Source organism: Harpia harpyja, chromosome Z (genome assembly GCF_026419915.1).
Source record: "Harpia harpyja isolate bHarHar1 chromosome Z, bHarHar1 primary haplotype, whole genome shotgun sequence".
Taxonomy (NCBI): Eukaryota; Metazoa; Chordata; class Aves; order Accipitriformes; family Accipitridae; genus Harpia; species Harpia harpyja.
Genome location: NC_068969.1, coordinates 99644465 through 99669869, shown reverse-complemented (window position 1 = coordinate 99669869; position 25405 = coordinate 99644465). Strand labels below are relative to the sequence as shown.

Genomic DNA, 25405 nt, shown 5'->3' with positions numbered 1-25405 from the left:
CCTTAGTGACATCTGGAAGGATGAGTACTTGGTTTTTGATGGAAAGTGAGAGCTCACTGTCATAGCAATCCTCACATCTGTGTGTGTAGCACCTGTACATCCTTTTGGTTTTTTTGAGGTGACTATTGCTGCTGTTTAATATATGAAAAAAAAAAAAATACAATGGCTTTGGAAATTCCAACACCGAATTGAAAAAAATTAGCCTTGGTTCTCTGGTACATCACTTCAATGCTTTTATTTTTTTTTCTCCATTGCTATTAAAAAAAAAAAAAGAAGAAAATATGTAATATTAAAATATGTTAGATGAAGGTTTTTTCATCCCCTAGGATGAGATGAGACAGCTTAAAATTTTTAAACACTTCTGCAGGATTGGACAGGTGATAGTTTAAGCTATTGTTTCATATTGTAATCTAAGTCATTACTTCAGTTTTTATCATGCAAAAATATTTAAAGCTTTTATTAAGAATTAAGCAGTATTTTAAGTCATGTTATTAATTCCATTTTAACTGCCATTCTTTTTAAAAAGCAAAGGCTTTTTATCAATGGACCAGTGCTAGCCCACTCCAAGAATCAGGTAAGATGCTTTACTCACAGTGAAATGCACTCTTAAATCATGATTGGTCCACCATGCTAGTCATCAGACTTATAGTAATGACCCAAAGAAGCCAATCTATTTATAACTTCACCATGATTTGAGTAGCTTTGCATTCTATTACGGACTGCTTTGGCTAAGGACTGTGGCTACATAGAGTGGCAATGACTACTTGGATGGACAACTGAGAGCAGTGGTGTAGAGGACAGCTGACTTGATAATCTGTCTAAAACAGGAACAGGCTTAAAGAAAGTGAACTATAAATTCAGTATTTACTTGAATATTACATCAGAATATTAAGATTGTAACTGCTAGTAATAGACTTCTAGTGAAAATTATACTAAAGCTTAAAGCTAAACATTTCTTTATGCTTTGTGTTACTTCTCTGTTGGTGGGAACAGCTAAGTGTTGCTCCTACATGTCTCACAACTTAGTGCCTATGTTTTCAGACTTTAATGCCACCATGTCATTTAGAAATGATTGTGTCATTTTGAGGAAAATTACTGGAAGGGTAGCATTGTGTTTTATGCTGTAAGAGTGGAATGGTATTGATCCTATAAATGTTCCACCTCCAAAAGCTGTCTACAGACATCAGTGAGCTTTGCTGTATTGGTGACTGACGAACAGTCCTTGAAATTGCAGAAAAAGCAGAGGTTTAGTTTGTTCTGTACTAGAATTTCATATGGAGCATATCAAGTGGAGACAGGTTTTTGTTACTGTTTTGGAGGGTTGATGGCAATTTTGTGTTTTGGAGGGTTTTAGATTCTTTTCCTTATCTCTGCCCTTTTGAATGTTTTCCCATATTAGAAATACTGAACAGATGCTGTATCGCATTGCCCCGAGTTCTACACATTCCCTACAATGGCAAGTCTGCGTATTTTTATTTTTATTAAGACTTCTAATATGTGTTTATGTGTAACAGGAACATGTTTAGAAAAATATATAAAGAAGGTACTTCGGGACAGAACAGGGTGTCCTGATGCTTACTGAAACATTTCTAACAGCTTTACTAATAGGTGGAAAGTTTGTTTTTTGGTTTTGTTTTTTTTTTTCTGGCATGAAATGAAAACAATCTGCTTACTCTAAAGAAGGCAGAACCCATCTACAAGCATAAATTGGCTGACCTGTGCATTTCCTCAATAACTTTCTCAGTCACTGCTCACACATTATTGAAACACATTCACCGTGTTGTTTCTCTCTCTCTTTAGATAATTTTCCCCATTACATTTTGAGCCAATCTTCTCAGATAAATTTTATAATCATGTAGCTCTATGGATTTCAATTTCTTTTTACCTTATTCACACCTCTGTAAATGTTTTCAGGTTCCCAGGAATACAAACATGAAAGGTACTTGTGCTTCTGTTTTTATGTAATTGGGGTAATCAGTTCAGTACAATCTAACTGAGCTGAGCTGAACTTGAGAAAAAACCAGAAATTACATGAGCCACTTTTCAAGACTGAAAAAGCAATTGGAAAGACACATTGAATTCCCTTGAGCCAAGACCTTTACTTTGAAGACCAACTGTCCTATCGTTCATGAAATTACTTGTAAAGTTCTTCAGAAAGTTTCTCCAAGAGGGTGGTATAATGTACATCATTATAGGGATTACAGCATGCGTACAGATAACTGTTGCAGTAACACTTGGGGTACCTGGATGTCAGCAGCTTGTCAATATTTACAAATTTAGGGATCAACCTTTAGGGATCAAGATTCACCTTGATTTTCTAACACTTCCATTTTTCTGTATTTTAATCAAAAGAATGACCTCAACACATAATCTAGCTTTTCCTCACTGAAATCAGCTATTCCTGCTGTGAACAGTACTAGAATCATCAGGTAAATCAAGGGCCAAATCGGCTAAGAATCTAGAAATCTAGGAGCCACCTACAATAAATAACAATAAATGGAATAAATAACAAACCATATTTCCGGACGTCTTGTTCTACTCAGTTGATGCTGTGAAACCAGATACCAACCATATTAGCTTTCTTGAAGACAGTGGTGGTTCTTTGTGGATGACTTTTCAATTCACTGTTACCAAACCTATGAAAATAGTGTGAGGCTTAAAAAGGCAGTCAAGAATTGCGTTAATTGACATGACACTGAGAAGAACCCTGTGGTCAGACTAAGCTGTGAGCAGAATTGGCAGCATAAATATCCTGTAACTATCTAATAACCTCCCCCCTTCCTGATCCGTGCAGGAGGAGGGATAACAGAGACATTTCTTTACAAGGTTCAGGACCAAAACACCACCAGAATAAATCAAGTTCTGATTACATCTTCTAACTGTGGTTACGGGGAAGGTAGCAAACATGGCTGCTGACGTCCTCGCTTGAAGAGCTAGAAAAAAGCTCTAGAAGAGCATCAATCGTTGACCAAGCTGGCATAACTTGACAGAATGACAGTGTCTTACCATATTACACTGTATTTCTGACTACAGTGACAAGTTCTGTACCCTGCCTTGGAAAAGTCTTGCTGCAGTAGAAGAGAATTTAGTGAACAGCACTGAAAAGTCGTCTGGAAATCTCCCTTCAAAGAGAAAACATTTTCTTAGAGGCAGAGTCCTATCACGTGACAGATTTTTGTTCCCTTTAAACAGTACCTGCTTTTCCTTGCAATTTCCCTTCTGCTCCCTCCTTCAGACACAAAATCTTATCAAGGTAGGAATAAATATGGAATCATTTTATCCTCACTTTTGTAGCTATTTCCACTTCAGAAAATAATGACTGTGTTTGTCCTGTGTTTGAAATCAACAATACATGATTAATACAGACTTGCTTAACGAAAAATTACTAAAACGACTGAGCACAATAATGAATAATCCATGGGAACAGTTTAGAGCTGGGTCAATACATAAAAGCTGAATTTTGTGAATATTCTTTCAATTTTTTTAGTCAAATCTGTTTCTGCTACATTTACACCCGGTTTTATTGTTTGCACTTTGATGAAAAATACTTGGTTTTGCAGACTTGACCATTCCTTCCGAGTTACATTACGGTTATTACTTGCATTGCATTAGCGCCCAAAGCCTCTAGCCTGGACTCGCGCCGACTGCCAGGCACTGTACCGACAGCCCGAGCCCTCTCCCGAAGCCCTCAGGTTCGCGAGACAGCCTCGCGGGAGACTGAGGGGAGAGCAGCGCGGTTAAAACCCGCGGTGGTCAGGCAGGGGACTATGAACACGTTAATTCTCTTTTTGTTTCCGTGGGCACGCATCCCCGTCGATAGGGCGGAGGCGGGAGGCAGGCAGGGGATGGTACTCCGCCAAGGGTGGGCTGCCAGGTTTCCCTGCCCAGGGAAGGGCCAGGCGGAGGAGCTCTGCCCCCCGGTGCCGCTGGCCGGCGCCCGCCCGCGGTGTCGGGCAGAAGCGCGGCCGCCGCGGGGGCGGAAGGGCGCGGACGCCGGCGGAAGAGGGCCGGCGGCGGGGAGCGGCGCAGGGGGGCCGCCCGCAGCGCCCGCCCCGCCGGCAGCCGGCGGCGCCCGGGGGAGGGTACCGGGGGAGGGCGGCGCGGCCCCGCCGCGCCCGGGAAAGGCGCCGCGGGACGGCGTATCCCCCCCCCCCCGCCCCCCCCGGACAAAGGGCGGGCGGCCCCCACCCGACCGGGAAGCGTCCCTTCCCTCTCCTCTCCGCCCCGCCGCCGCCGGCCTTGCGCAGCGCGGCGCTGCCCGCTTCCTCGCCGGTGCCGGCCTGGGAGCCGCCCCGCCGCCCGGATCACTTGCCATTTGCATCTCTCCGCTGCTCGGGAGGAGGCGGCAGCCTATGCCCGGGGCCGCGGCGGGGGGAGGAGGCGGAGGCGAGGGCCGGCGGCGAGGCCGGCGCCATCCCGCCCGCCGCCTCCCGGGCCGGCCCGCCCGGCGCTGTGCATCCACCTCTTCCTTCCCCCGCGCCGCCTCCGCCGGGGGAGCCGGCGGGGGCCGTACGTGCCGGGCCGGGAGCGAGGGGAGGGTCTGCGGCTCGGCGTCGCTGCAGCAGCGCCGGCCCCGCCGCGCCGCCAGGGACCGGGTGCGGGCGCCGCCGCCGCCGGCTCTCCGCCCTGCTGCTGCGCGGCGATCGCCGCTGCTGGCGGGAGGGGCAGGGATGTGAGCCGTCGGGTCGGCTTGGCCCCCCCTTCTTTTTTTTTTTTTTTTTTTCCCCCCTCTCCCCTCCAAAAAAAGACCAAACCAGCCAACCAACCCCAAAAAACCCAGAGGGCGTGGGGGGTGGGGGGATCCCGTGTCGCCGCCGCCACCCTCCGCTGGAGCCATTGTGAGGAAATTGCCGTTCGCCGGCAGCGGCGGCACATCTGGGCGGGCACATCTGGGCATGCAACATCGGCTCCCGCCGGCTTCCTCCTCCGTCCTCCAGCCGGCCGAGCGGATCCCTCCGGGCCGCCGGGGAGACTCCTGCTCGTCAGCGCCGGGGTCCGTCTTTCGGACTGAATATTAAAAACTGGCAGCGCGGGGTGTGGGGCGGGGTGGAAATAAAGGCTGCTTTTTTTTCCCCTGGGATTTATTTCATGGGGATGTGTTCAAGACAAGAGAGGATTCAGAAGGATATTGACGTTGTGATCCAAAAGTGCAAGGCGGAGAAGGACTGCCTGTTTGCAGGTGAGTTTCTCTCCCGGGAGCCAGGTTGGCGACGCGGAGGCTGCCGCCGCCGCCGCCTCCCGCCCCAGACCCCGCTCCCGCCGCGGCGCGGCTGCCCGGGCTGTGCCCGTGCCCTTCGTCGCCGTTCCCGGGAGCGGGGGCCGCCGCCGAGCCGGCGTGTGCCTGCCCTCAGGCCCCTTCTTCCTTCCTTCCTTCTTCCTCTCCTTCTGAGGGCATGTGAGGGCAGATGAGACCAGGCGCCGGCCGGGAAAGGAGGGCGGGGGTGGGGGGGATCCCGAGTCAGGGAGCGTGGCGGTGGCCACACGCAAAACCGGGCGGGTGTGGGTGAGTGTGTGCGTGGCCCCCGCTGCCTGGCGCAGCCCGCAACTGCTGGGACGAGCGCCCAGTCGAGCCCAGCCCTGGTGCTTTTTGCTCCGGCGGGCGCTACGCGGCTGTTTGCCAGGCGGCCGGGCTCCTGCCATCCTCGGTGCCTGCCTGCATCCCCGGCCGCCCGCCCGCCCGGCTTCAGGGCCGGCGGCATGGCCAGCGGTAAACGTCCCCCCTTCGGTGCAAACACCCCCCCCCCCCGGGGTTTCGCGGCTTCCTCGGCGGGGCCGGTGCGGGGCCGGCCGTGATGAGCCGTCGCAGGAGCCCGGCTGGTGGCTGCCTGTTGCCGTTTCTGACAATGGAAATCCCTGCCGTTGCCATAGCACCGGCACTTGTTGCAAGGGGCTGAGGGGGAGATGCTGCATTTCCTCTGATTCACCCTGACCCCCCCGCTCCACCCACTCCGAGTCGGTAGCTGGATGCTGGTCTGTAAACCTCGGCTATTTCAGGCAAAATAAAGACAAGTTGTAATAACGCAGCTCTTTGTCTTTCAGATTTCAGGTACTCTGACTCCACCTTTACCTTCACCTATACTGGAGGCTCCAAAAGGTACTTTTTTTTGCAGTAATGACTCCCTTCATTTCCTGCTGGCAGTGACATGCAGTGGTTCAATACCGTGGCAGGCCTTTTTGTTTCCTTTCCCTTTGCAAGCAGGATCAGTAAATCACCTACCTTCACGCAAACGTAAACTGAGGAGGAAGTGTTGAGGGAGGTGATCAGAAAGGTGATCCTAGCTGTCGGAGGCTCCTTCCTCTGACTGCTGCTCTGTGAAGCTTCACTGTTTTGCTTTAATTTATGTGGATACGTAGAATTTCTGCTGTACGTAAACTTACAGAAACACAGCAAAGGCATCAACATATGATATGAAGTTATTTCATGTTAAAAAACTGGGAAAAGTTACGATTTTAATAACAAATAGGCCAAATTTCACATCAGCACCTTACTGTCTTGTACGAGAGCCATATTAGTCCCATGACAGATGCAAGACTGTCTGCAGCTGATGAAATCAAATTCCTGAGGCATTAAATGAAATGTCAGGATAGCTTAGAAGGCTAAAAAATGTTTTTATTGTATGTTAGTTTAAATATTATTTCTAAGTGGTTCCGAGCTTTTGGTTATAAACTGGATTGTGCATGTACACATTTTTTAATTATATTTCAGCATTTGTTGTCTGTTTTCAAAAGGAAATACACATAAAAGCTTGAACACACATCCTTTTCGTTTCCCCGACTCTTAGTTACCTTTTACTTAATAAGGTGTTAACAGTATATGCTACGTCATTCTCTTATCTTTTAGCTGAAATTTATTAGACTTGGCAAGAAGTCTTGGGGTTTTTTTTGTGTGTGTAATTTTTTTTTCTCAGTTCATCTGATATCTTCAGCAATTGTTTTTCTTTGCCAGAGTACGTCAGGTTAAAGTACTGTATTCTTCCAAGTGAACCTTTCAGTGCAGGCAGCACTCCCACAGCCATTGGTTCTCCCCATGCATGCTTCAGGGTCTGGCTGCAGGACCAAGGCTCCCAGATGGTTCCCAGGCTGTGAGAATGCTCAGAAAAATGCTTTCCCACCTCACTACCCTGCCTCTTCCTACTAAAGGGAAAGACGACTTCTGTCATTTTCTTTGAAATAGAATAGTTTACCCAGTAGCTGAGAATCGATGTATTTTTAGGTTGCTTGTAGTATACTCTTTCATTTAGGGTTTTACTATATGTTTTGTTTTCGTCTTGTTTTAAACTGCAATTTTGAAAGTCTTGATGCAGTAAAAATTATCTAACAAATATTATTTATCATGTAATTAAAACATCTGAATTTGAAAGTTACTTTGCACTGTTTTCTAAACTAAATATTGCAGCAAGAAACCAGGAAGTGAAACCTGTCTATTGTTTCCATTTTCCAAGCTGAATAAAGTAAAAAGCCTAAGGGCATAACTGATGGGAAACAAACTGGTTTATAAATGTTAATACAAAACATTGTCACATCTACAACGAGAGACGGAAGAGGGCCTTACATCCCCAAGCCTTGTATTTTAACTGGGGTCAGCATTTGCTTAGGAAACTTGACTGGAAACTTGTCTCAGGACCTTGAAAATTCAAACTGAATTGAGAAACAAACGTTATGCTTACAGAAACTGGTGTTAAGTAAGTGGGTTGCTACTTAGAGCATACTCAAATTTCACTTTCCGTTTCATGTTTTAAGGACATTTAAAAACCATCCTTTGTGATAAGGGTTTCGTGTTCTCTGCTCTGTGATTTAGAAAGATGTTTTACAATTTTCTTAGTGTACAGTAGTGTACTCAGTGGCAGGTTTACAGTAGTAAGCTCTCTTGTGAAGTACGTAAAATGAAAACCCTAAGCCTTGACTATTAAGAGCCAAACTTCAGTTTCTCGCATTGAAGATGAGTTAGTTGTTTCTTCTTAGAGAAGGTGCTGGCTGAGCAGCAGCTGTACTGCACTCTGTGCAGCATTCGGGCAAGTCTCCGGTACAGGGTCAGCAGCAGTGACTTGTACGTGGTAACAATTTAGGAGAGCATAAGGCTATCGAAGGATCTTTTTCTTGCATTTGGCCATGATTTTTTTCTTACTGCCACTGCTGCAGCTGGGGGCTTCCTGAGCAGTGTCCCCATTTTTTGACTATTGCACTCAGGAGTTGTCCCTAAATGACATAGACTTGAGTATCAGCTGACAGGCCTTGTCCAGTTATTTCAGATATTCAGCCTTACGACACTGTTTTTCAAACTGACAGGAACACAGGCTGTTGAGGAATGGGCAAAGGGGTGGATGTTCAGTGGATGGATCTTCAAGAAACAGATTTAAATGAGTAAGAGTAGAAGTGGTGTGTAAGGAAGATTACAGTACTTCAGCACTCATTAGCCGTGCTTGGAACTAAGTATTTTCATGCTTTATTTCCTTTAGATGTTCCTTTAGGTCAATGTGCAGTATGGCTTTGTTTTAGAAGTAGTGGTTAGATACAAGACCAGAAACCTTTGAGGGAAGGCAACATGTTTTCTTTTTGAGAAGGAGGATTCTTTGTCTCACCCTTGTATAAAGGCAGGTGATGATAGTAGCAAGTTCAACATGACTGGGGGTTTACCTCTGCATACTGTAGTTGCCTCTAGTGCCCATTACATCCATTTATCAGTGCTCTTAAAATTTATAATCTCAGAGCCAGATTCTCAGTAAATCAGTATAAGTCCATGGAAGTCAGTGAACAGATATTATTTCAGTTATGATGAGGACCTAAGGTTTGTGTTTTTTCTTTAAACTGTTAGGTTTATCTGTGTGAGATTTTTCTTCTTGAGGCCACCTTCTCTGACTTTTATCTGATTTTTCCCTGTTGCTTGGATTGATTGCACAGCCTCTTCCTATATGAGTACTATTCAAATATTGAGGTAGTACATTACATAACAACGCTGCAGATCAATCCAAATAGATAGGCCTGGTCTGGCACACGTTTATCAGTGCTTCAGTGGAGTTAACTTGTATTCCCACAGTGAAGTGCTGAGCAAAACCCTGAGGGCATGGCTTAGTTTATGTTCAAGTACAGAGATTCCAGGGAAACCAACTGAGAACTATTATTTTTTTTTATTGTTTATATAGACCTGTTCCAACATTTGACCTTTAGGTGATATAAAGATATTATATTGTGTAAATAATCTATGTGTAAATGATCACTGGATGGGCATAAATACACTTCAAGGGGATTCTGCATTTGCAGGATTTTTCTTGAAAAGTTAGAAGGGAAGAATCTCTGTAAGTACAAACATATTTGTATTGTGTGAATTATCCTAAATAATCCTTTACCTATGTAGTTCAGTTAAATTTCACTGTACTTTTTTTTTTTGAATGCACTGTGTTCACACTTCCAAATTGTTAGAGTTGTTTGATGCTGCAGAGATGCTTCCTGGTTTGGAAAGGTTGTAATTAGCTATTTATTAGTGAAGCACATCTTTGTGCATAATGTGGGCACTAAATATGGGGTGGATTGTTTATCAACTTAATAATTTTTAATTTCATTTTCAGAAAGCAATAAGTAGTGTGATAGATTTCTTATAACATGAGGTGTTCATTCAGGTGCTGTGACTGCAAGATTTACTCTTCTTTAACTACATCTGGCAGAATATCAGAAATGGCTGGATTTTTTATGCTTTTTACTGTAGGATCTAAAAAGGATATTAAAGTGTGAACATGTCAAGTTCTCTTCTCTTTTAAAAGAATGTCTTGTTTCCTTTTTCCTATTTTCTGCCCCTGTATGAAAAATTGGTCCTCCAGAAACCGTGCAGACTGAACAGAACTGCTGATCTGTCATCTTTCACATAAAAATGCATGATGCCCTGAAGTTGTTTTCACTTTATATGTCACTTGACATTGTTTACATAGAAGCAGTGCTTGGTTGTCCTGAAAAAAAGATGTTTCCCTTTTTTAGTGTTTTTCTCACCCCCCCCTTTTTTTTTCGGAGGCTAAACAAGGACATCATATCAGTCCTGAAATACCTCTTCATTCAAATATGTATTTAACTCTCATTGGCAGCGAGGGACAATGACATTAAGGCTGTGCATGAGAACAGATCTAATACTGCAGCATATTGTAAAGAAACTAGGTAAGACCTGTAGGAACTGAACAAACAGATTAATTTTGTCAGCAAAATTCCCATCTCCTATTTACACAGTGGACTCTTGTGCTCTGCTTTCCCTGCCTTAGAACAATTGTTGTAACAATAGCCATTCTGAAGAAGCCAGGAAAGTTGAATTTTAGTCTGAAGTTACCGTTTATTTTTGCTTAAAATAATTACAAATTGTTAACTTAGACTGTTTTGATTTTGAATATTTGGCTTTCTGTTTTCTATTCAAGAGGTTATACATAGTGCGTAATATTGTAGTATCAGAAGTTCTCCTTTATACTGATGAATTAATTCCCACCTCACTGTAGCAGTGAAATATTTCACAGCTGAGGAGCTGTGCCTATGGAAGAGTAACTAAATTGCTTGTGGCTTTCTATAGCTAGAGACTAAAACCACTACCTGAAGTCCTAGCACAGTATGTCCACCAGTTGGTTGCACCACTTGATGATAAATAGATACAGATAACCTTTTTTTCCACTTTAGTGGTATGCCCTATTGCTACTTATGTGAATTTAATAAAACTGCCTATATGAGAGATTCCATTTGGTGAATAATTTTGAAATTCTGGTGTCGGTCTGGTAACACTGAAAGTCTTCAGTACAAAAAAAATCTGTGAAGAAAAATGGTTTTGTGCTAATTGATGTATGTTTTTATCTTAAAATTTATGTTCATTTTATATGTACTGTAGCAAAAAAGGAGAACTGAAAAACATTTTTTAAAACAAAACATAAAATTGTGTCCATCAGAAGATACCAAAATGGAACACTGTCCTGAACATTTTGTTTTGGTTTTTTTTCCTTTCCAAAATGATATAGTTTAAGAGCATCCTTTTTTGGATACGTTAGTTTTAAGCTAGTTCCTCTGTCAGGTTCATTGCATGGCAATGTGTTTACTGGCTATGCAAGGTTTGGGCAGAGAGGGTTGGACTGTTCCTTTGGAAGCAGTGGTGACTTACATAAGATGAAAGTGTCCATGAAAGTATGACTTCAGTAGACAGGAAGACGATTTTTATGGAATCCATTGCTCTCAATGGTTTTAGTTTAGCTGGAATTGGTTTTATACAGGGCTTAGGAAGGGCTGGTGCAAGTTCAGTTCATCTTCTGTTGCTGATGCCTGTGCTTAACCTTGTGTTCAGGTTATTATTACATTAAATATGTAATTACATTGCTAAAATCTACCTCTACTACAGTAAGAGAGGGGTGAAAACTAGATACACAGCTTGTACTTGGCTGTCTCTCTATTGCTGTTTCAAAGTATCTGGAAGATTGTACATCGTCTTTCAATTTTAACTTTCCTATCAAATATGGCTTAACATTTTTGCTGGGACTGCACCATTTCCTGGGATCAGTGATATGAGACGGGAATCTAGTTTAGATATAACATGGCAAGCATTATGATTTTCATTTCTTCATTAAAGATTCTGTAGATGAAGTAATGTTGACTACAGCCTTGGGTACTTTTGAAGAACAGTTTTGTGTCAGGTATTAATTAAGTTTCAGTTTTAAAATCTCTCTTTAAGACAAGCATTTTCCATTCTATGAATTCCTGCTAGCATACCTATTCTGACTTTATACTGCCTTCTAACATTGGCAGTGTGTAGTACGTACATAAACCCTACTCATACATTCCTATAGATAGCTTTTTGATAGATACTGCAATAAATTCAGTAGGTGTGATTTAACAAATGATTCATCCTAAGAAGAGATCTAGTAGACCACTATAGTAAAAAGTCATTAAGTGCAATGCTGAGGGTTTGTGAAAAGCAAAATCAACACTATTCTACTCACAGTCATATTGATCTTGCCTTTTTTTCATGGTCTTGTGCCTGACAGATCCTTCCTGTCTTGCTGTTAGAAAATCAGTGCTGAAATTAACCCAGTCCCCATCATTGCATCTTGTAAAACTCACATACTTCAGGGAGAATATGGTCTTGTGGAGATCTCTTACTGGTCTGGTGAAGTGAGTGTCTGTCCTCTTTCAGCTGTGTGCTGTACTAAGAACAATACATTGAAATTGTGAACGTCTACCTTTCAATGAGAAAAATGTGGGTTTAGGCACTTAAATGAATGGCCTAGTTTTCAGAATTGCCAAACTCCTACACCACGTAGTAGTCTCAGTATTACTGTGTGTTGCTTAGCACTTTTTAAAAAGCGTCACAATCTCTGTGCAGGTGTTTTTGTCATACAAATGTATGCACTGTTGTTTGAATGGTTCGCCAGCACAGAGCTGGGAAGAGTGCTTGTATGTCTTTACAGAAAACGTTTTCAGTAACTTCTTTCTCTGCTTTCATCACATATTTTAACATATTAAGTACCTAAAAATAGACCTGTAGGCTGTCATTGTTGGAGTGTTAATGTGGTAAGACAAATAAATTTGAAAGCAGAGTTCACTCTGACAAAATTAATTTAGATCACTTTTTTCTGTATTGGGACTAATGCCATTCCTGGCTTTTCCTGTTAGTCTAATAATTTCCCATATTTTTCCTTGCTCGTAAATATTAACAGCTGAAGATACCTGTTGGCATATGTTTTCCGTGGATTACTTACTGTGCAGAATATGAATTCTCATTTGAGTCAGAGTCTAATCACTCAGAGTCAAAACACCTACTTTAATAATCTTCAGCACCTAGAGGGAAAGTAAATTTTAAACTGCTGGGAGTGTTCACTTTAGTTACAATTAAAACTAAGAAAGAGATGAAATGTGAGTAAATCTAGAAAAACTCCAATGTATAATTCTGCCTTGGCGTTAAATAAATCCCACTTAAGAGGACAGCTCTTAAGAATTAATGTCCTCTTTGCTGCAGGAGGGTGAAGATTTTTGCAGATGTTTCACTGAACTGGCCTCATCTGAGGAAAAGCAGCTCCTTAACAGGGTTAAATTGACTCAAAAAGATAAGCCTACTATCCTGTGCAGCAGTAGCTAGAAAATCTCACTGAAAGAAGAGGGACTAAACAAGGTACAGAAATAACATCTCCTTTCCCCGACAGCCTTCTGCATGCTCACACAAAATTGCATCCAGCCTGTTTCTATGGGAGAAAGAGCAGGAAAGAGCCTTGCCTAAGGACCGGGAACAATTGTTGCTTTTATGAGTCAGACTTCTCCTGGGAGGACCCATTCTCTCCAGGGAGCTTTATGTCAGAGATTGTGTTCCCCCACTGCAAGGGCTAAACACCGTCATAGGTGCTGTTGGCATTATGTAAACCTGTGGGACTAAGTCATGGTCTTGCACATGCTCACGTAAGGTAACAGGCAGAGGCAGAAAACAGTCTTGTTTCTTGGAGGTTGGAGGGTGAGCATCTTTCTGTAGCTTGCTTGAAGGCAGAGTACCTGTGGCTTTGGCTTCTCTTGGCTGTTGTGGAAGACGGTGGTGTGTCCTGGCAGTTAGTGTTGAGCTGAATCACTTCTTCTGACGGAGACTTCAGGAGACTTCTGTAGTGCTCGGCAGGAGCCTGCCTGAAGCAAAGAACTGAGGGCAAAGAGGAAGCTCAAAGAAACTAGCAAACCCTCCAGACATCTCCTTCCAGCCTCGAGGCACTGATCAGAAACAAAAGGGGCAACAGCATGTCTCCTGTGTAATGAAATGTACTGTTTGCCAAAAGAGACTGCAAAAAATGGTGATATGCTGTTTGTAGAAGTATATAATTTAAGTTCCTTTCAAACTGTGTAGCATTCTGCATTTCGTCTCATATATTACAGGTTGCCATCTTGAAATCTTGTTGCTTTAAATGAATGTTCCATTTTATGTTTATAGATAAGAATTTTTCATATGTTAGGAGGCAAGCTAGAAGGCAGGATAACTTTGCACCATTCAACTGTCATGCTTCTACTCAAGAAAGTGTTTGTGACAGACAGCATTTGCTCTCAAGTAGAAAAAATAGCCTATGCGTTAGACATGGTATTCTAGGTCATTAGGTTTTCTGCAAATGGTAGAATATTTTATTTTAGGTTTGGGTTTGGGGTTTTTTTTTGTGGTATTGCTCATTCTTGCTTATTCTTTTTCCTCAATGTTGAAAACTTCATCTTTGATGGGGAGTTCTCACCCCATAATCATACATACAGCAAAATATGAAAATAATTAGGATGCTCTTCTGTCAGATTAGGACCTGGGGTTGGTAAAGGTGTTAAAACCAGGAAGCATTTCATTGTCATAAAAGTACTTGCTGATAGTCAACTGCTTGATCTCAATTGCAGCAGTATGAATCCGGAGTAATTGCACTGATGTGATGGGGCTCACTTGGGCCCACAGCGATACCACTGATTTTTTTATTTGGCTCTGACTACTCCTAGCGAATGGCAATCCAGGTGACTTTTTTCACCTGGGAGGGAGTCATGAAGACCAGAGTTCTGTTTTCTGTCATCTTTGCAGATGTATTCTCATTTTTGAGTACTTTAATGGATGTTAGGAAAGCTGCAATTTATCCAAGGAAAAAAGATTGCTTTCATGCATTAGTACCAAGTCACTGGCATTGCAGGGGGCACAGAAAAAAGGCCAGTTGTCAAAACCATGCTTTTCTTCCTCTGTCTTTTTAGACTTAGCGTCTGAAAAACTGGTTGTCACAGAGTCTCTTTGAAGAACGTAATTTGCTAGGCCACATGAAAACCTCTTTACCTGTCACTCACTCAGAATCACTATTAAATCTTAAGCTGAGTCCCAAAATGGTTTCACAGCTTTATGTAGTTATAACCATTAGTTGAAATAGAAATTGTGATTTCTTCACGAGGACTACTCTGTGAAAACACCTAAAAGGAACATGCTGACTTTGTCCTGATTAAAACTGTGTGAAATCTGGTCATTTCAGTATATATTTGTGCAAAACAGTGAAAACATTTAAAAAAAACCAAAAAGAGTTTACAGTATTTCAGACTGAAAAAAAGTAACCTTCAAGTATTAAAAACTTCTGGAAAACACATATTTGGTTAATGCCTTAGTATGGCTGTTATGGACATTATCAACAGCCTTCCCTTATACATAGGGAATTATATAAATTAAGGTAGTCTACTGGTTTAATACGGTTCTATGAGTATTACATGAAATCTTTTGTACATAGTTGTAACTTTAATGGGTTTACAGCTGAAAACTGAGCTTATTCTTTTCCTTTAAGTTAGAGAATTATTTTGCCATAAAGACTTTTAATCATCCTATAGAACAAGGCTTGTTAGGCTTGCATAAAATTTCAGTGGTAGGATTTTGTAGCCTTTTATGTTGAAGAAGGACTCATGTTTTATCAGTGGATGACAAGAACAGTGAAATTGCATGCATTTAGGTGGCAACAGGAGGAACATAACCTCTGCAAGAATCTCCTTGGGCATATACTAGTTTTGTTAACTCGGGCCAAGAGAAGCTTTCAATTAATTTAGTATTGACCTCTAGAGTACGAAGTAAAGCATCCCAATAATCAGCCCACCAAAGATGCAAGCTCTCTTGCCTTTAGCAGACCTATGTGCATCTGTGTAACACAAGAGCAGCATTGCCTTTGGCATACAGTCCTGCTTTCTACATGTTCCCTGTGCCAGATTTAGCTGTTGATGGAATTTTTACATCAGACTTCAGTGTTGGTTAAAGCTGTTCTACCTTCATTACTGAAGTAAAATTGCATGGGATTAGCAGCCACCAGTTTAGCTGTTCTTGTTAAGGTATTTTGCTCAGTAATCTAAGGAAATTTACAATTCCATGTTTTGGCTGTAAGATTTTATTTGTTCATTTCGGTATTCTTATTTAAAATGACAAATTGTGAGAAATTTTAGTGTTTACTTGGTTTTAGCTATATATAGTGAATTAAAAGAAATGCATTGTCCCTGTGAACCACACTAGAGGGAGTGAATGAGTGGAGGGAGACTCCAGGCTCTTTCTGTACCTGAGTTTATATTTTACTGATAAGCTTTTATTTCTTTCAGATTGTTCCTCTTGTGATGAATAATTGCTTACTATACTGTTTCTGTGTTTAAACATCAATAACTAGATATTAAATAATAGTACTTCATGAAAGTGTATGCCTATATTTAAGGCATGAAGAAATACATTCACCCTGTAGTTCTGCTAAAAAATGACCTTTGCAAAGGACAACAAACATACAGAGATACGGAATGTAAATACCTTTTACATCTAGCACTGTGGCTTCAAGACAGGCATGGATGTGTGGAAGATGCTGGCCTCCCAGTGTGCTAATAAGGATTAGGCATTTGCTGTCCATGAAGAGAACAGGAGTTGCAGTTACGTGAGTCAGGCTAAGAACTACAAAAATTACTGATTTTGCTCATGAAGGACATCAGCCAATCATCGTTTAGAGTCAAGAAAAGCTTCTAGCCTGGCTACAAAGTCCTTCCTCATTTCCCCTATTACTAAGGCATCATCAGCCAACAGCACAGTGGATCAAGTCTTTGACTGAAAGGCTGCTGTGGAAGGTGGCATGTCCTGTCTGGCATGGCAATTTCTGACGTATGTTTCCAGCATATTTCAGTGTATGTAACAGTTGCAGAACTATTGACATAAGTGCTGAGCAAGTCATCATAAATTGCTGGTATTAATGAGCATTTTGCCATTACTCAGGCTGCTTACAGTGTATTTCCATCTGTATTTTGTCCCAAGTTACTTCGCTGTTGTACTTCATGTGACGTAACACGATTACCATATTCTCAGCTAATTTAAATTGACAAATTGCCATGGAATTCAGTAAAGTCATGCCAACTTATAGTACTGAGGACCTGTCTATAATTATATGTATCTTGTTAAGGAAGTTTTAATAGGGCAAAGCTAAATATAAATCCAGTATGTTATCTTCATTGACTTCTAATAGAATAGTTTAATATATGCATGATTAGTTACATGTCAAAGGGAAATTACACATTATTTGTGTTTGCATTTTAGGTGACAGGTAAGGACAAGTTTCATGGAAGCTGATAAAGTGAGATATAAATTATGTTCTTTGGGAATGGCTCGTACTGAAGGGAGGGACAACAACAGAATGAGGCAGAGATGCCTGAAGTGTTAGAGACTTGACAAGTTTTCCCACATAGTGAACAGGTGTTCTCAGCAGTGTAACACTCAAGCCTCAGGTTTGCATGTGGTGCAACCCCATGAGCAAAGACACTAGCCAAGATACTGCAGTGGCCTCTTTTCTCATTTTCAGTGGTAGGGTGAGCTTGACAGAGCATTTGCCTGTCTGTGTGCAATGTAGATGTTGCCATAGGATTCCCTCTGGCACAAGGAAGGTCTTGTCCCACAGAAAATACCACCTCTGCACTTCCCCTTGAGAGATAATGATGACTTCAATCTGCAGAAGTTAGAGAAGATTTCACACCCACCCTGACCATGCCATTTCCATTTCGGCTGTGCCACTGGAGAGCACAGGCTTCTTAAACTTGTGTTTCCATTCCTTCCCAATTTGTCATTTTCCACCCTTCTTTCTTCTGGCCTTTTGTTTTTCAGAGGTGCTCTGCATACTGATTTATTCTGACAAAAACTGGTATCTGTTGTGTTCATATTCTTGAAGCAGACATGGAAGTTGGTATTAAACCACTGTACTATGCAAGTTAAACAGCATGGAGCAGCTATAGATCAGTTATCTCCCAGCTCTCTTCAGATTATATATACACTCTGAAATACTTGTTTCGGTTCTTGGGAAGTTTCATCAGAATAACAATGGGTGCTCAGACTGTTAATCAGAGTGATCACATGTTCATTGCTGTTCGTTATTCTGTTTTTGGTGTCTAATATGTGGGTGGCTAGAAAAAAAACATCACTGCTGAAATAATTGCAGCTGCAGCCTGAGTTGTTTGCTGATTTAGGTTTAAAAATATTTTTTAGCTGGGATGTTTTTGAGATTTCTGTTGTACCTAAGTAAGACTGAGCAGAGATTTTTAGAAATAGTATGTATTTGAGATCTTTCAGTGTAGATGCAGCACAGGTGTAAGAATGCATTTGAGCGTGAACCAATAAAAGTTGTATGGTCTTATGCATTAAATAGAACTCCAAAGCAAATAAAAGAATAGATGTTGCTTCATACAGTTTTGCATTCTTCATTTTACAGGCTACTTATTCTTTACAAAGCAGTCTTTATGGACCTTTGGGAGTCTCTTTCCAGTAACTATCTTTTAATTCTGTTCCCCCGAATATAGGAAACCTTCTGATATTTCCATCAGTAACAATGCATATTTCATTAGGTGCATAGTGCTATTAATTGTCATTCTGCGTGTCCCAGGGTGTTCAGTACTTGCTTTGGGGATCATTACAATGTGCTTTTCATGTATTTGTTCAGTAACATAACTGGTTGAGGGTGACTTTTTGCCCTCTGTGATGCTGTTTGAGGTTTTCCTTGGTTGGCTTCTGCTTTGGTTTGTAATGATTTAAGAGACAGATGAAAGACTCATCCTCTTGCAAACCTGCTGGTGGAGTTTCACTAGTGAGAGCTGGACTCCTTGGGTACGTCTGTGGTTTTTTAAGGGTCAGCCTTGAAAACCAGGTTTGCGTGTTGTGCTGATCACCTGCCCAGTAGGCACAGGATGGGTGAAGTGTGCTCTCAGCACACAGGACCTGTAATGGCTAAGAAAATCTGTCGGAGCGGTGCGCCAGTAGGTACGGCCGGAGGAATGGGCCATGGGCTGTGCCCTCCACAACTGTGTAAATGGAGGGAGTGTGAAATTCTTGTGCGTATTCCCTCCCTGGAGGCTGTTCTTCCACACCGCAGTTGGTGTAGCACTGGGGTCTCCCTGAAGTGACCATCTTCGATCAGAGAGGTTTCAGAGCGGGGCAGAGAGCTGGTCCAGGTGGCCAGGTGGAGCGACCCGGTGCGCTCTGCCGCCTGCCCACCGCCGGCTGCGGGGCAGAGCTGGCAGCCTGCCATGTGTGCGCGCTTCCGAATGACAGCTGTCCTCCCGTGTCAGGGCAAGTGTGACTCATGGCTGGCTGGCAGATGGAACACATCTGAACTTGCCATAATGAGAACTCTCCTTTTTTTTTTTTTTTTTTTTCCCCTTTTCATTTTTCTCCAATTCAAATCTGTGTGCGTTTTTTAAATGTGCATGCAAATGAGTTTTGCCCCTCAGTTTCCTGGTAAGTTGCCACGATGGCCAGGAGGGTGGCAGAGGTTTTGCACCATTGCTTGGGGGAGTGGTAGTGTGTGACCGAATGTGGCAGAGCCTTGTCACAGGAAGGGGTTTGCTGTTTCCTTTTTGTTGCTGCTGCTGTTGCGTGAAGGACTATAGAAGAGAAGTCTGGAGGGAGTACTGAAAAGAAAGAGCACAGCTCGGCATTCAGCTCTGAGTTACATCAGTGCAAAGTGGAAGTCTGGCTGTGTGTGGAAAGGCATCTTTATTAAAGAGATTGTGTGTTAAACAGTGAAGACAGAACGAGGTGTTCTGTGTTGCCATCTACTTTCATCTACAATTAAAATACTTTAAAAGACAATAAGCACAATGTAAATATCTGTTTTCTCATTATCTGTTTACCTCTCTATATTCTCTGAGTTGTATATTATTTCTTTTTAATGATAATGGATAATTCTGGTGGGAGGTTGAAGCCCGGCGTGTTACGTGTTATGGTAGTGTTATTTCCTTCAGAGACGGAATGCCAGGTTTTGTATCATTTTATTTTGAAGGGCTGAGGATGACCAATACCACACCTTATTCTAATATTTCAAAATAAAATTTAAACAAAAATAATTTATGCATCTGACATGCATTCAAGGCTCAGCTAGGTAAAACAGTTGAGCTGTTATGCCCCTAGTATTTGGAAGTTCCTTGTTGGATGCTGCCCATGGCTCTGCAGTGGCAGTACATTGTTTGGGACATTAGCTGAGAATCCTTTACAGCTCTCAAACTTCAGTGATTTCGATGTCTAATAATTGCACTATGCTCATGATTAACTAGATAATATACTCTACTGAAAAACCCTTGAATTGTGAAGTGAAGGCTAAGTGGGCTGGGGTGATGTTGGGACTTTCCTGTGTAGATTATTTCTATTTTTAAGTCAATCGGACAGAACTGCTGAGGTTTTTATTGTTGTACTTGTAAATTTCAGGAGATTATCACATAAACATCTTCATTTTGCTGCTGATCGGTATTTTGACTGAAACAAAATACATAAAAGGTTCTACATTTAGCCTGTTCCTCTCCACCTCTAGACATGTAAACTGACGAGATGACGTAAGTCTAACTAAAGAGAAAGCGCAATTTAATTTCCTTTATATGGTCATGTTTTGCCTTTATCATTCCATTTATTTCAGTTAGAGATTATTGGAGTTAATTGAGGCAAATATTTAACGTTTGGCCAAATTTCATTTTGAAAGAATTGCATTTATAGTTCAAATTGCTTTGAAGTGTTTTGCTGTCTTAATACCTGTAGGTGCAGTCATGTGCATAAAGCTGAGGCAATGATACTGGTTTTATTTACACATGAAGAACTTAACCCTATGTATCTGCCTGGCCATCTATCTATCTAAAAACCTTCCTTATGTTTATACATAATGTGTATTTATTTACAAAGGCTTCAGGTACTCAGTGATTCCTGCGTTAGTATTATTTTGATTAACATTGACCTGACCATCTCACATGGTCAATGTCACGGTCAGTAGCATTTTGAGAGAAGAATAACTGGTCAGGGGACTATCCATTATTTAAACTTGTGAGGGATTCTACTTTATCTGAGATTTCCATCAGAATCCTCCAACATGTAACATGGCATGTTTGTGTTCCTGATACAAGCACATATTTGTGTTGATGACAGGAAGTTGGGTCACTGAACTTCCAGCTTTTAATATTTCATAACCAGCTACACTAGTTACACCACATACACAGTTACACTACATACACAGTTACTCTAGTAAAATGGCAAATGACCCTGCAGAGGTGTGTCCCGATCCAATATCGGGGAGGGTTTTTAAACGATCCCAAGAGTGAGATTAAGACACAAACGAGGTCAGATGCCGTACAAACTTACAAGTTTTATTTCCTATAACAACTGATAATAGCGACAGGACAGAGGGAAGAAGAAAGGAAAAAGAGACAGACCTAAGCAAGAAAACGGGAGAGATGCAGCAAGACTAGTTACCACCACCACGAAGCCAGCAATGTCCCGTTGACTCGGTCTCAGTGCAGGTGATGGGGGATCCAAGTTCCAAGTTGCAGCAGACAGACGATGACAAAGTCCCAGTTTCAAGCGCTGATTATCAATCCCTTGCAGTTCCTTTCAGTTCCTTTTTCCAGTCCCTTGCAGTTCCTTTTTCGAGGGAGGAGTACGCAGTTTTTCCAAAGAGTTCAGCCATTCCCACAGAGACTGCTAGCTTCAGGCGGATATGGTGATTTCTTCAGGGCCTTCAGCACGTACTCCCCACAGCAACAGGATGCTGAAGCTAGCAAATGGTCAGCAAAGTCGAGACAAATATAGTCCAACACAGTCTCTTACAGTCTCTTACACCACCCCGTGGCTCAACATTGCTGTCCTCATGGTGGCATGAAAGATAAGGGTATAGAAAGAGAAAGAGGGAAAAAAAGCACATACTACAATGATATAATCAAGTTAACAACTTTGTATCAAAATGACTTAACATAATGCAGCAAAAGAAAAACCAAAGGTTAAAATAAGATGATTTGGCTTTCCAAGGCTTATTTTATGTTAATACAATATTTCTACATTAAACAACAACATGAACAAACAACAATATTATACCAATTATCCTAATTAAAACATTTCTAAGTAAGTTAAACAACAACATCTAATATCTAACAACATCTACTTAACATCAACTAACCATTATAAATTTAACTAACTCTACAATATCAAAACATACTATAAATTGATTTTAAGGTTGCGAAGAATCAGTAGAAAAACACAACGGCAGTTTACATGGTGAACATTTACAAGGACAGAAAAGAAGTATTAGAATAACTATTAAGATAACCATTATCAAAGCAAAGGCTGTATAGTAAATTGGAATCAACATGAACACATACTCGTACACCGTCATTTTTTTGGCAATGTACCACAAAGTGGTCACAGCCCTAACAGTCCATGCGGTCGGCTGCCCTGGTCTGCCGGTGTTGGGGTCCGCATGCGCAGCGGGAAAACCACTTTCCGCGCCCCCTTATCTTAGGGTGCATGCATCGTCTGGAGCTAGAAACTTCTATCCCAGATCCAAACAAAGGTGAATGAACAACACCACTATATAACAATGATTAACAATACTTTAACCTAACATATTTAACCAATATATAACACATACAAGACAAACACATACATACCACAAGAGAAAATATAGGGAAAGCTAACAAAGCAATTGCCACAAAATTACTAATCTGAGTAAACACATGTGTCTAAATAATTGATACAGTTGCACGCTTTGATTGATAAACGACACAAATCTGTTTTACACCATCAGGCGAGGCAGTAGATACAAATTGCAGGTTGGATACAACACGTTGGATTAATTGAATAAAACAAGGAATAATACATCGCAAAAACATCAAAGCGACAAATGCACATAACAGATAAAACAGAAGCTGTTTTACCCATGGTGCTCCGGGTAACCAAGACCGTAAATCACCGTTCCAGCTGTCCCATGTTTGAACGGGGACATGGGCTAGTTTCCTAATATCTGTGGTCAGTTGAAGAACTACTTCACCTACATTGTCAATTTCCAAACAACAATTAGAGATGTTTAATTTCCCACATACTCCTCCCTCTTCAGCTAGTAAGTAATCCAAAACCATGCGGTGTTGAAGGATTGCAGTGCGCGTCTGTTGAGATTGTTGAGTTAAAAGGTCTGTAGCATTAGCAGTTTTATTGGTAATAATTTCTAAGACTGCTTGCAATCGAATTATGCGGTTCAAATTGTAAATCGGTTCTCGTGCCCCTGCTGTTGGTTCACTGGGATTCCAAGTGGCAGGCCCATAATGCTCAATTATTCTTTCGGGAGGCCACTCATTTTCCCCCCACTTTTGTGTTCCACCTATTTTAACGTCAACAGATCGCTTGCTACATGCAATCCTTTTGTCCCCTAAATTTTCATATAGTCATACTCCCAGTCGAGGACCACCCGCCTCTGGAAGAAGGAAAAACAGAGGTCGGATAATCCCTATATAACAAATCCCTGACCAATTTGCTGGTAGTTGTTTGTAGGCAGTATGTCCACAAATCCAATAATGGCCTTTTTTGGCTTTGGCACCATTAGCAAATGGTCCAGCTGCAGCCTTTGGGAATTGAAAATAAGTTGTGTTCTCATTTCCCAAAGTGATAAAAAAGGTGCTGGGCTTGTTGTTGTTTGTCTGGCCGGTACAATACCAGGTGCCAGTGTGTTTTTTCCACTCACAAATTTGGTGATAAATATGGTTTCCAGGCCATCGGAGAAAGAAGGTTTCATTTTTGTTCGACGAAAACTCTTTGAACCCTTTGTTGCGTCTGGCTTCATCAAGCCACATCCATATGTAAACACCTCTATCTTCATTAACCGCTTTATGTGTGAGTGTCCATTGACACCTGCTTTCTCCGACATTGACCCCTCCCTTCTGGGTGCGATTTAAACAATATCTACCCACAGTAGGAAATTGAATTGGCCATGTTTCACTATCATCCCAGGTAGTGCTATGAGTTTCACTATAATTGCTTACGATTTGTGCTGCAGTGAGGGGTGTGGAGGTCCACAGCCAGCTTGACAACCCTAGAGGTCCTCCACAAACCCAACAGTGACTCAGATTAAAGGTGTGGCTTACAGTTTTTGCTAACAAAACAAAATCATTATCCTTAAAGGGATCATATGGGTTAAGGGGAGGTGGGGGAATTGGCTTCCCTTCACCCTCATAGGTAAATCCCCAACATAACAAGGTGTCTTGAGAAACAGCATGGTAAAAACATTCATCTTTTAGAATAAAATCCAAAAGAACTTTATTTTCCATTGAAAGTGGAGATGGATGAACATGCCAAGCAAGTGCCAGTGTACTCGTAAGAAGGCAGTGGGGCGTTTGTGTCAGAGAAACTTACACTTGTTGGCCTTTTGAACCGTTCTCCAAGCATCTGTGGAATGACATTTATTTATGTCTTATAGCACCTGTCTTGCAAGGTGTGCTGCCCTGTATCAGCTTTCCTGTGCATCGGAGCTGCCGGTGTGGGGACCCAGCTCCCGGCAGGACTGGCAGGCTGCCGAGGAGAGGCTTTGTGAAGGGAATGTCCTGAGATACCTGCTAGGAAAAGCTGCCAGGCTTGTGTTGGGACATGCACTCTCAGGTAGTTTAGGTACTTGCCTCCTTTCCAGAGTTGTGAAGCATTAGGTATCTACGCCAGCCCTTTTTGTTCCAAAATATGGCTAAATGTTTTGTGGCAGTGTTTCCCTTTCCTTCAGTAGCGTATGATCCTGCTCTAGTCCCAGGGATAGAGGTATCAGGATGCTCACTGTGAGACTCCACAGCACATCCAGGCCCACAATTAGGCTGCTCTTGCCTGGAAACAGAGCCTAGACGTTTCTTAAAACCGCTGCATTGTCCAGGCCCTTTCTTGTTTGTCATTTAGCTGTGGAGGTTTCTAAAATTTGGTCTCACGATCCCTAAATCCTTTTGTATGCCTGTGACTAGCGGTTTAGACTAGACTGCTTGGACGCTGGCAGCGTGGATGCAGGCTCTGGAGCAGAAATGTAGGTGCTTAGGGGACACGGCTGGTTAGGAACGGAGATGTCAAAAGACTTTTTAATGAGCATTCAATCTTCTGTCTCCTGGGTCAGCTAATGAGTTCCTTTTGTGAAGTGAAACTCATCTGATGTCAGTTGACATAGCTTCATGTATTTTTCAATGGAATTTTGCTCTAAATCCATCTTTTAATACAAAGCAGTTGTGAGATTCTTGCCTCGCTGTGGTGTTTCAAGTAAAATGACAGTTGCAGATCCAGCGTACCATCTGTGTGAGATTCGGGAGCCACTGAATTGTGAAGGATACATCAAGCACTTGACATCTAGGATATATTTCATAAGTAAAGAAAAAAACCAGCTTATTTTTTTCACTGGTGAAGTCTGTGTAGTCCAATCCCCAAATAAATAGATCTCATTCTTAGAACTTAACCTCAAGCTGCCTTGGTGCAATATGGTTTATAACCAGTTTCTGCTTTCCTATGTCTCCTTCTCAGATGGTATTTTTTAAAAAGGTTAGAGATAATGGAGGAGAAGGTCTAGATTAGATTATCTTTCACAGATGGGTATTGCATTGATGAAACAATGTAATCCAATCATGAGCTTATGAACAAAAGCATCTGTACTGTATGAATGCATAT

At 41.9% G+C, this 25405-nt stretch overlaps 1 protein-coding gene across 2 annotated transcripts in view; it reads left to right on the top strand.

Moving 5' to 3' along the window:
- The first annotated feature begins 4844 nt into the window (after window positions 1-4844).
- PARP8 (poly(ADP-ribose) polymerase family member 8) overlaps window positions 4845-25405 on the top strand; it is a 119352-nt gene continuing 98791 nt past the window's right edge. Inside the window, exons 1-2 of one of the 2 annotated variants that reach the window (XM_052775733.1) lie at window positions 4845-5179; window positions 6040-6094. In XM_052775733.1, the coding sequence (XP_052631693.1) occupies window positions 5089-5179; window positions 6040-6094 (146 nt within the window). In that variant the 5' untranslated portion in view covers window positions 4845-5088. The remainder of the gene's footprint in view (window positions 5180-6039; window positions 6095-25405) is intronic. The other variant, XM_052775732.1, reaches the window with a different exon arrangement.